The sequence below is a fragment of the Caretta caretta genome, chromosome 28, assembly GCF_965140235.1.
Source record: "Caretta caretta isolate rCarCar2 chromosome 28, rCarCar1.hap1, whole genome shotgun sequence".
Classification (NCBI taxonomy): domain Eukaryota; kingdom Metazoa; phylum Chordata; order Testudines; family Cheloniidae; genus Caretta; species Caretta caretta.
Genome location: NC_134233.1, coordinates 4,252,267 through 4,264,573, shown reverse-complemented (window position 1 = coordinate 4,264,573; position 12,307 = coordinate 4,252,267). Strand labels below are relative to the sequence as shown.

Here is a 12,307-nt window from a genome sequence, read left to right as displayed (position 1 = left end):
GGGTTTAACTGATCCTGAAGAGCCAGAAGTTGTTGGTTTACCAAAGCAGTCACACTTCAAAAGTTTTTCCAAGTTTGCAAGATTCTATCGGGGTGCAAGTATCACCAGCAATATCTCTCATACTGGAAGAAATTTTTGACGTGCAACTCCTGACACTGCTTCCTTCCTGACATATTGAGATAGCCCTGCCCCTTCTCACTTGCTGGTCCCCACCACAGCCAGAGACAGGAAATCTCAGGGGTGTAGCGGTTAGCTAGATAGTTATCTGGGGCATCATTACACTACATTTCAAGTTTATCTATTGACCAGTGCCATCCACCCTTTAGGTTCCTTTACTATTAACATTAGTACCAGCGGAGCATGGTCCTGAAATGCTAATTGAGCCAAATCTGACAAACAATTTCTCTGGCAACCAGATGAATATCAAGAAAAGAGTAATCTAATCTCAAATATGATTGGTGTCGCAGTGAAAAAAGTGCAATCTCCTTTCAGAGGCTGCAGATGGCATCTTACATGTTTTTGTCTCCTAAAAGTTTTCCTAATTTTTTCACTTTCAAGTTGAGAGAGTTAGTGGGACCTGAGCAATTTTAGAAAGTATATATATAACAGTGACACCTAGAGCAGGGCCCCATTGTGCCAGGTATTCTACAAACAGATATGGTATGGCTTCACAGCAGAGGGTACCAGGATACAGGTACTCTTGCTTGCCAAGCCCACCTGTAAATGTCCACACTGCAGAGTCACATACAACTCATACCAATGTCCACGCTGCAGTTACCCAAGTTTAGCGCTAGGATTTATGGGGGTATATCCCCAGGTTCTTAGCACCTGACTACCTTGAGCCAGTCTAGGAATTTATTGGTGATGTATTGTGGGAAATCTTGTCTGTCCTTGAGTAAGAGGCAGTTCCTACTTTGAAGAGCTAACCATCTAATTGGATAAAACCACCCATTGGAGGGAAAGGAAACAAAAGGAAAACTGACTTTCTTGAAGCCCACTTAGCAGCACAGTGGCAAAGCTGGAAAGAAAACCCCCATCTGCTGAGTTACAGAGCAGTGTGTCTTGCAGTAGACCATGCTATCTTGTTCACAGCCTCAGCCAGTCACTGATCATTATATTCAGGATGAGGAAGGAATTTTTTCCCCTAAGGCAGATTGGCAGGGACACTAGGGTTTTCATAATCCTTTATGACATGGGGTGTGGGCCACTAGCTAGGTTCATCTGGGTATAGATCATATAATCAATTCCATGCTATTGCAGGTCCTCAGGCATTGGTCATCGCAGTCCCTCCTGTTCTCTGCCTGTGTCACATAAGAGATTAGTATCCTGGGGGCTGTAATACTTTGGTCTAATTCTGGTTGTTGGGTTTGGTGTGGTGGTGGCTGGGGGGTGTTTAGTGGTCTGTGATATACAGGAGGTCAGACTAGATGATCTGGTGGTCCCTTTTGACCTTAAACTCTATAACTCTAGTAGCGACAATGAGTCCTACCACTCCCTATTCCCAATGTTCCACGTGTATGCAAATCTTGAATATGTAATTAAACATAATCAGACTAGAGATAGCGTATACATTTTATTCCCACTTTCTCCAACAACCAGTGCAATCCTACCCTCCTCTCATAGTATTGTTGCAGTCAGATGAATGGAACATATTTATGCACACACAAAAACTTCTCACCACCCTGGCTCTTAACATACTATGAAGAGTAGAAATACCCCTCCACACTTCAAATTTTCATGCTCAGTGTTTGATGAAAGGAGATTCTTGAAAGAGGGGAAAATCATCCTTTAGTTTCTTTTTAGATAAGAACTCTCATTTTACAGGGATGGTCATAGTCTAATGTCTAGTGAGATAATTTTACATGAATCATCCATTACAGAATGTTAACACTTATGTTTGTATCTTGCAAATAATTGAACTCAGAGTAATCCTTTGTTAGCAAACATCTGGAATGATAAGTGAGAAAGGAAGAGAAGAGATGTTCTAAGACAGATTTTAAAAAACTGTAATGTTCCTTTGTTTCTTTGTTCGAAAATCCCAGAGCATATGTGCCTATCCTTTCTTATAACGATTCAAACTCTACCTATCGAGGTAAATCAGTAGGCCATGAAAATAAAAATAAACTGCCATAGCTAAGCAAGAGAGAATCCAGATCATAACTTGGTTAGGAAAGGAAAGGAAATTATATGCTCGGTAGAGTCTTGCTTCTTCTATTAAAATTCCGAACTCCCTCTTTCCACCTGCCACTTCAACAATATAGTCAACCACCAACTCTACAGTAATTATATAATGTTATGTCAACAGTATAGTTGCACGCATACTTGAGTGAAATATACGCTTTGTCAACCCAAGACCCATGGATAATGAAAAAGGAAAAGACAGCAAGATCTCTAGGGGAAGGGATGAGGAATTATCATAGAATCACAGAATATCAGAGTTGGAAGGGACCTCTGGAGGTCATCTAGTCCAACCCCCTGCCCAGAGCACAGGGTTACAGACAGGATACACTATAAAGAGTAGACAGAAACATTTCCCTGCTTTGCACAGCGAGTCTTTGATCCATAGTTGTGTAACTGGCAGAGGTGCCTCACACACACAGTATTCAAAACTTTCCTAGATTCTAAGAAATGAACACATTTCAAAACTCAAGTCATCTATACTAAAGGCTTTTCTCAATAGGTTCTCCACACTATTCCTCATTCATTCTGTGTTAGGAGGAATGCAGAATAACCCTATTTTATACCATATCCCAAATACACATAAGCTAGTGAACACTAGAAGAGGGCCAAATTCTCCTCACTAGGGCTGACATTTGATCCATTGTGTCTTGTTTCACTTGAGCATCTCAGTAGCTTGCTCTTTTGACATGATTTATTTTCTAGATATCTCTGTATTGTGAATAATTATTTTTCTCATTTGCCTTTTGTGCACATACAAATTCTATCTACCTTCAAGGGTGAAGCTCCTGTGTATAGCTGACGGAGGTTTTGGAATTCACTCCTGTAGCAACTAAAAATAATCACCAACCTCACCACCCTCAGGTCCAAATGCAAATCCCACTGTCTTTGACCTTGCCTCCCCACACAGAAACTCCAAATCTATTAGCATTTCTGGGACACTCATAAAAATCTAACACAACTTATTCACCCTGGGGGTGGGGGGGGGAGTTTGAAGAGGAAACTTTACTGATGGTAAGTTGTATGATTTTTAAATCTGAAAAATACTCAAACATGGTGATGGGCATGGTATAAGAACCTAAATAAAAAAGAGCTGGAAACATTTTTGATCAGAGAGAGAATACGCCATACTGAAAAGGGAAATATCTTTTATCATGATTTTGGTTCAGTACAGAGTACAAGTCAGAGTCAGCTGTGGACTCTTTTAAGTTATTCCAAATGCATGAAAACAAAAAATATTTTCCACCTTTAGCAGTAATTATATGTATATTTCTCTTGAGATAAACATATGCATTTGCTTTAACAGACTCTCTCTTTTCTCAGGTTTCAGAGTAACAGCCGTGTTCGTCTGTATTCGCAAAAAGAAAAGGAGTACTTGTGGCACCTTAGAGATTAACCAATTTATTTCAGCATGAGCTTTCGTGAGCTACAGCTCACTTCATCAGATGCATACCGTGGAAACTGCAGCAGACTTTATATATACACAGAGAATATGAAACAATACCTCCTCCCACCCCACTGTCCTGCTGGTAACAGCTTATCTAAAGTGATCATCAGGTGGGCCATTTCCAGCACAAATCCAGGTTTTCTCACCCTCCACCCCCCCACACAAATTCACTCTCCTGCTGGTGCTAACCCATCCAAAGTGACAACTCTTTACATAATGAAGTCGGGCTATTTCCTGCATAAATCCAGGTTTTCTCACACACACCCCCCCCCAGATGTTCTCACATACCCCTTGCAAGGTAGCCTGTTTCCTCTTGTTTTTTCTATCCCCCCCCCCCCCCCCCAGATGTTCTGGTTTAACTTGGATTTAAACTTGGAGAGTGGTCAGTTTAGATGAGCTATTACCAGCAGGAGAGTGAGTTTGTGTGTGTATGGGGGTGGGGGGGATGTGAGAAAACCTGGATTTATGCAGGAAATAGCCCGACTTGATTATGTAAAGAGTTGTCACTTTGGATGGGCTAGCACCAGCAGGAGAGTGAATTTGTGTGGGGGGGTGGAGGGTGAGAAAACCTGGATTTGTGCTGGAAATGGCCCACCTGTTGATCACTTTAGATAAGCTATTACCAGCAGGACAGTGGGGTGGGAGGAGGTATTGTTTCATGATCTCTGTGTGTATATAAAGTCTGCTGCAGTTTCCACGGTATACATCTGATAAAGTGAGCTGTAGCTCACGAAAGCTCATGCTCAAATAAATTGGTTAGTCTCTAAGGTGCTACAAGTACTCCTTTTCTTTTTGCGAATACAGACTAACACGGCTGTTACTCTGAAGCTTATCTAAAGTGATCAACAGGTGGGCCATTTCCAGCACAAATCCAGGTTTGTGCTGATTTGTGCTGGAAATGGCCCACCTGTCGATCACCTCAGACAAGCCGCCACCAGCAGGACAGTGGGGCGGGAGGAGGCACTGTTCCACGCTCTCTGTGCATACACAAAGTCCGCTGCAGTCTCCACGGCACGCATCCGATGAAGTGAGCTGCAGCCCACGAAAGCCAATTTAGAACAACGCTTCCTCAGCTCTCGTCCCCTAAAGCCCCTACTCTACTTGCGCTATATTGATGACATCTTCATCATCTGGACCCATGGAAAAGAAGCCCTTGAGGAATTCCACCATGATTTCAACAATTTCCATCCCACCACCAACCTCAGCCTGGTCCAGTCCACACAAGAGATCCACTTCCTGGACACTACAGTGCTAATAAACAATGGCCACATAAACACCACCCTATACCGGAAACCTACTGACCGCTATTCCTACCTGCATGCCTCCAGCTTTCACCCTGACCACACCACACGATCCATCGTCTACAGCCAAGCTCTGCGATACAACCGCATTTGCTCCAACCCCTCAGACAGAGACAAACACCTACAAGATCTCTGTCAAGCTTTCTTACAACTACAATACCCACCTGCAGAAGTAAAGAAACAGATTGATAGAGCCAGAAGAGTTCCCAGAAGTTACCTACTACAGGACAGGCCTAACAAAGAAAATAACAGAACGCCACTAGCCGTCACCTTCAGCCCCCAACTAAAACCCCTCCAACGCATTATTAAGGATCTACAACCTATCCTAAAGGATGACCCAACACTCTCACAAGTCTTGGGAGACAGGCCAGTCCTTGCCTACAGACAGCCCCGCAACCTGAAGCAAATACTCACCAACAACCACATACCACACAACAGAACCACTAACCCAGGAACTTATCCTTGCAACAAAGCCCGTTGCCAATTGTGCCCACATATCTATTCAGGGGACACCATCACAGGGCCTAATAACATCAGCCACACTATCAGAGGCTCGTTCACCTGCACATCCACCAATGTGATATATGCCATCATGTGCCAGCAATGCCCCTCTGCCATGTACATTGGTCAAACTGGACAGTCTCTACGTAAAAGAATAAATGGACACAAATCAGATGTCAAGAATTATAACATTCATAAACCAGTCGGAGAACACTTCAATCTCTCTGGTCACGCAATCACAGACATGAAGGTCGCTATCTTAAAACAAAAAAACTTCAAATCCAGACTCCAGCGAGAAACTGCTGAATTGGAATTCATTTGCAAATTGGATACTATTAATTTAGGCTTAAATAGAGACTGGGAGTGGCTAAGTCATTATGCAAGGTAGCCTGTTTCCTCTTGTTTTTTCCTACCCCCCCCCCCCAGATGTTCTGGTTTAACTTGGATTTAAACTTGGAGAGTGGTCAGTTTGGATGAGCTATTACCAGCAGGAGAGTGAGTTTGTGTGTGTATGGGGGTGGGGGGGATGTGAGAAAACCTGGATTTATGCAGGAAATAGCCCGACTTGATTATATAAAGAGTTGTCACTTTGGATGGGCTAGCACCAGCAGGAGAGTGAATTTGTGTGGGGGGGTGGAGGGTGAGAAAACCTGGATTTGTGCTGGAAATGGCCCACCTGGTGATCACTTTGGATAGGCTGTTGCCAGCGGGACGGTGGGGTGGGGGGAGGTGTTGTTTCATGTTCTCTGTGTGTATGTGGGGTCTGCTGCAGTTTCCACGGTGTGCATCTGATGGGGTGGGCTGTGGCTCACGAGGGCTCATGCTCAGGTGGATTGGTTGGTCTCTGGGGTGCCACAGGTACTCCTTTTCTTTAGGCTCATCCAGACTTTTCTTACCAAGCACCTTGCCACTCCCCACAGATCCCCTGCCCTGCCTGTGTCTCCCCCCACTCAGCTGGGGGTCTCAGCTCCCACTGTGCTCAGCGCTGCCCTTGCTGTCCCAGTGCGGGTAGGCAGCGAGCTCGCTGCTTTCCTCACTGCATCAGAGCCTGAGCCCCCTAAGCCCCCCTCTCCGGTGTGCAGGGGGGTGGGGAGCATCTCTCTGTCCCACCCAGCCCCAGGGGTCTGGTTACAGGCAGGCAGGTAGCCTGAGCCTAGCCGCTCCTCCCCCTGCCAGCCAGGTCATCTGCATTTTCACTGGTTTCAGAGGAACAGCCGTATTAGTCTGTATTCGCAGAGGGAAGGGGAGTACTTGTGGCACCTTGGAGACTAGCCGGTTTATTTGAGCCTGGGCTTTCGTGGGCTGCAGCTCACTTCATCGGATGCGTGCCGTGGAGACTGCAGCGGACTTTGTGTATGCACAGAGAGTGTGGAACAGTACCTCCTCCCGCCCCACTGTCCTGCTGGTGGCGGCTTGTCTGAGGTGATCGACAGGTGGGCCATTTCCAGCACAAATCAGCACAAACCTGGATTTGTGCTGGAAATGGGCCACCTGTTGATCACTTTAGATAAGCTGTTACCAGCAGGACAGTGGGGTGGGAGGAGGTATTGTTTCATATTCTCCCCTCCCCCCCCCGCCCCACCTTCCCCCCAACCCCCAGGCAAACTTCCTTTTCAAATTATCAGTGGCTGAAGGTTTGGGTTGTTTTTTTTTTAAAGCAAACAAATAAATTACCCATCTTTAACTAGATTCATGTGCATTTGGGAATATATTAAGTGTTTTACATTTTCTTTAATATTGCATTACAAATCCTGGAAGATTGTTCCTTGCAGTCTGTGTTCACAGATACATTCATCGGTGAATGAAAGCCTAATTTTCTAATGGCATTTAAGATTATTTTAGTAACAGTGCACATATGTTATCAGAGGAAGAAACAAAATTTTAAAGTCTCTTCTCTGCTATGTTTGTTGTTTTACTCTTTGACCACTATACCCAAGTGAGTTTTGGCAGCTCCAGGATACTAAATCTTCATTTCTCACCATCCAGAAATGTTGAAGTCAGTAGCTCTAATTTTCCAATCTGTTACACCACTTTTGTGCTAGTATAATTCTACTGAAATCAATGGCCTTACACCATCAAAAAACTGGTAAAATATAGGGGAGAATCTGTCCTAGTATGTATAGACTGCAGACTTGGGAGTATATGTTTTTTCACATCACAATAATGCTAAAGTATGTTTTTCAGTATTGTTTTACTGCAATTTAAAAGGAAATACTTTAATCCAGATTAGCACACTGAAACTACCCCATTTGGGTACTGTGTTAGTCAAAGCTGAGTTTCAGAGTACTTATTGTGGTAGAATTCAAATTTGGTCTCATAATATCCTAGAAACATGCTTTAAAATTGTATGAATACAAATCTGGCTACTCCCTTTCAAACCAAGGTAAATTTTAAATGAGAACCACAAAGGAAAAAACGATAATGTTTGCACCCTATTTTTCTTCTTTGTGATATATAAAAAAACCCTGAATTTCTTTCCCACATAAAATACAATTCTGTTTGTGGCTCCCCCCCCCCCACCAATCTCAGTTATGTCTTTCCTGTTTTTATTTAAGAATTCTTTGGAGAACTAGATAAGTGATAGGTTCCTCAGCTCTTTATTACACAGAGAAAGCTTTTCTCCCAAATGTTTTTCAGATGTTAGAGTTAAATATTTAGTTACAAAAGCAATCATACTTGCTCAAGTTTTAGTCCTTCAGTATGTCCCACTAGTTTGCCTGTCTTCCAGCACATGCAAGTGACAATCTAATATTTAAAATGTAAAAAGTCTGTAGAATAAAACCTGTAAATAAATAAATAAATATAAAGTATATCGAGCTACTCAATGCAGTAGAAAGAAATAAAAAGGGTGTGTCTACACTTTGTTTTCCTTTTGTTTAGGTCACCTTTACAAGTAGTAACTTAGAGATGGCTTGTGTGACAACCTGAATACCTAACATCTGATTAGTGGAATTTGTCATAGTTTTTACTCCACTGCATGTTAACTATTGCTACACAGGCCATCTTTAAAACTATTCTTAAATAATCTATTTTATACATTGCTCTATTTTTCATTATTAATACCTTTCTGAGGATAAGTTGCGAACACAGCTCTCTTTCCACAGGCAGAACTACTGTTCCTGGAGTAGTCATCTCCAGCTGTGGTGCAGAAGTCTAAAAATAAATGGAGATACTGCAGCCTGGTGAGACTGTTATACCCCTGTGGTGATGATTCTTGCTCCTCGGTGAGTTACACTAGTTCAGAACATCTAGTCCACCGGGCTGCTCCGGTGTATTAGCCAAGAAAGGTTTTGAAGTAGCGGCCTCTTTCTTGCAGATGGGAGAGGAAACGTGTCTGTTCATGTTAAGCACATAATAAAATGCATTGAAAAGCCTTTCAAGTCAGCAGCAGCTCTGACATAGCATGGTGCCACGATGAGCTGTTGCTAAGACCTGGATTCTGAAAAAATAGAGATGTGTAATCAGGGTTCTACAAATCAACTGAGCGAAAAATCATTCAATAAAAAACCTATACCTCCACAAAATCTTCCCTTTTGTTTCTGATTCGCAGCTGGAGGACATGTGCATTAACCAGCCTCTGAACAAAATCACTGGCATGTCACTGAAATGGCTTTTGTCCCTCTGAACAGCCTTCCATGGGCATTTTTGCCTATTTCTCCAAAGAGACTGTGAGATCTTGCCATAGACTTTCTTCATCAGAGGAAAGGCAAAGACATCCAGAAATAATATCAAGCTATCAAAGCCAGAGCCACAGACTAAAGGAAGCCAGCTGCTGAAATAGAAATTAAGGAAATCAAAGGGCCTCTTGAAATAATAAAAAGGGCTCTTAAATAACTGCAGCAAAAGCCAACTGAATTGAAAGCAAGCACTAACTCCAGTTCCTGAAAGAGAGAGAAATCAGTTGTGTTTATACAAAGAAATCTGTTAATTCACTTGTAATAAGCACCAGTAGTTCTCCTTGTCCACACCTTCACGGGGAGAGACAGGTCAGTGCTAGCACCCCGGGACGCACCCACAGCCCAGGCACACGAGTCCGTGGCCCCAGGAGTCCTAGTTCCCCGATCAAATCCTGAGATCCTGCTCTTCCCACCCCTCTCAGAGCTGGGGGTAAACCCAGGAGTCCTGGCTCTTAGCCCCCCTCTAACCCACTAGACCCCACTGCCCTCCCAGAGCTGAGGATAGAACCCAGGAGTCCTAGCTCCCAGCACCATCTGCTCTAACCCACTGGACCCCACACAGTTAATGATCGAATTTAGGTTCTTGCTGCTCCTCCCTCAACAGGTTCTCTCGGGCGCTGGGGTCAGGGGTCTCTCTAGTTCCCCCTGGCAGTGCAATGGGAGCCCCCATCCCCCTGATCTGGGCTCCCCCTTCTGCGGCCAGTCAGGTGCAGAGTCAGAGCCGAGGCCTGGCTCTTAAAGGCTGTGAGGCCTTGAGCTGGAGGGAGGGCAACGTGCCCCACCCCTGCCCCCCCAAACCATTTACTGCTGCTTAGTGCAGACGGGGAGGCCTGGCAACTCCACAGCACCCCCTGGCCAGGAAACTGGGCAGCCAGGCAGCCAGAGGAGCCCCATGAGGGCACCCTGGCCTGAGCAATGGGCACAGGGGCAGTGCCTGAGCAGGGCTACAGGAAGGGCCCCGGAGCAGGGCCCTGCCCCACCGAGCCAGCATGAGATAGGAACCGATGGGGGAAGAGGGACTGTGCCAAGTGTCAGGGTCAGGGAGGTTCCCCAGGCCATGGTGAGTTTGGGGAAGGGGCTGGATGCAGCAAGAAGCAGGGAGCTGCTGCAGGGATGACACAAGGGGTGGGCAGGGGACTGGTTGCAGGAGGCTCAGAGACACAACATGGTATCTGAACAGCCTGCAGGAAGGGAGGGAAGTCCCCCCTCCCTGCAGAGAATGGGCCGGGGGACTGCTCCAGGTGTGTGTCTCTCCATCCCCCCTCCCTGCAGAGAACGGGCTGGGGGGCTGCTCTGGGTGTGTGTCTCCATCCTCCCTCCCTCCCTGCAGAGAATGGGCTTGGGGGAGCATGGAGGGTGGACACTGCTCGGAAGGCAGTAGCAGGGAGCAAAGGCCACCAGATCTGACCCCAGATCTGACCCCAGATCGGAGCATGGGCGTGGCGCACTGGCAGGCTTGCAGGCACCGAGAGGTGGGCAGAGGGAAGACAGGGCTGTAAAGCCGGGCTGGACACAGACCCTGGGAAGCGGCTGGCCGGGGGGCGCCCTGCATAGCAGGAGGGCTTGCCAGTCTGAGCAGTGCTATTCCCCACCAGCCCCACAGGCCTGGGCCCCACCTCCAGGAGCACCCCCCTGCAGCAGCAGGCCCCGCAGTGCTCCCCCTGCAGGCCTGTGGCATTACCATTCTTCAGGAAGATGTAGATCAGGATGATGCGGATCTTGTCGTAGGCCTGCACGCTGGGGTCCAGCAGGACAGGCAAGATGATCTTCATGGGGTCCTTGATCTTCTTCCCGTCCACGTCCGTCCCCATAGCCAGGTCCTGGGGGCAGGGGGAAGGGGGCGCACACACAAGGCCCAGGTCAGGCCACTCTGCTTCCTCCCGCCCACGCAGCAGGATGGGAGATGTGACGGCCCCCTGACCCACAGCTCGCCTACCCCAGGGCGGGTCACTCAGGCCATGCGTGGCTGCGGCTTAGGTTAGACCTGCCCTTTCCAGGCCAGCTGGAACGAGACGGGAGCCCCGCAACCCGAGCGCCCCTCAAGGTGTAAAGCAGCAGCGGGCCAGGGAGATGCCAGCGTTGGCTCCCTGCAGCTCTCCCTGCACGGTCCCGATCCTGCTGTCTGACCCCGCCCCATGGGCCTCTGCCCTCCCCCACTGTGGGGAGCTCCAGAGCTCTGGCTGGGGGGCAGGGGACTCCACATACACCTCTAAGCCCTTTACAGGCAAACCCTGGGAGCAATGGGACACCCCCCCCACCCCCGCCAACCCCTCCTGGGGCAGCAGGGAAGCCTCCCCTCCCCATCAGTGGCAGTGGGATGGGTCCCCCTGTCCCTCCGGCCTGAACTCCCCAATCGCTCCCCCCAACCCCTGCTGCACCTTGTCCGTGGTCAGCCTCTTGCTCTCATAGAAGGTGCGCAGCAGCTCCGTCACCTTCCTGCAGCAGGGAGAGGGGTCAGGACGGAGCCAGGCACTGCCTTGGAGGTAGGGGGTACCCTGTCCTATGCTACAGGGGATGGAGCCCCCGCCCCACAGGCACCAGGGTTCTTTGCCTCAAGAGCCTCAGACAGGCTGGGGGAGGCCCTCTTCCTAAGTTACCCCAAGGCAGAGTTCAGTGCACCTCTGGGGGCTCCTGGCGCCCTGCTGGGGGGGCCTGGGGGCAGCGGCAGGCCCAGCAGGAGGTCGGTGAGGGACTCACTCAAGGGAGCTGTAAGGTGCATGGGGAGACCCTGGAATCGGGGGAAGACAGTGTCCAGGGGGATCCCCAAGAGGAGATGTGGACAGTGGCTCTGGAAGGGAGCGCTCAGGGGTCCTTTGGGGAGAGGGGCTGGGTCCACGGGGTCTCAGCACTCAGAGAGGAGTATGTCTGAGGGACAAGCTCCAGCACTGGGTGGGAGGGGGAGGGGGGCCCTGGCACTGCGCAGGAGAGGGGTGTGTTGCGGGGGGTGGGTGTCCCTGCACTGGGTGGGAGAGGAGTGTATCCAAGGGGTAGTGGGGTTCCAGCACTGGGTGGGAAGGAAAGGGGAGGGGTGTGTCTGAAGGGGAGGATGGGGGAAGTCCCGGCACTGGAAAAGAGGGGGAGGGGTGTGTCAACGGGGTGGGCTGTCCTGGCACTGGGTGGGAGAGGTGTGTCCAAGGGGGGAGTCCTGGCAGCGGGCGGGGAGGGGAGGGCTGTGCCAAAGTGGGGGTAGGGGGTCCCAGCAT

General features: G+C 48.2%; 1 protein-coding gene and 1 long non-coding RNA gene across 2 annotated transcripts in view; one reads left to right on the top strand and one right to left on the bottom strand.

Annotated features, from left to right (window-relative positions):
• The window catches only part of LOC142070314 (uncharacterized), a 334,822-nt gene that overhangs the window by 110,603 nt on the left and 211,912 nt on the right, over nucleotides 1-12,307 (top strand). The gene's annotated exons all lie outside the window — the stretch shown is intronic.
• LOC142070207 (syntaxin-binding protein 2-like) overlaps nucleotides 1-12,307 on the bottom strand; it is a 43,198-nt gene that overhangs the window by 19,009 nt on the left and 11,882 nt on the right. The window contains exons 12-13 of the mRNA XM_075123745.1: nucleotides 11,483-11,540; nucleotides 10,786-10,924 (exon numbers count right to left, since the gene is read on the bottom strand). Coding sequence (XP_074979846.1) covers nucleotides 10,786-10,924; nucleotides 11,483-11,540 — 197 coding nt within the window. The remainder of the gene's footprint in view (nucleotides 1-10,785; nucleotides 10,925-11,482; nucleotides 11,541-12,307) is intronic.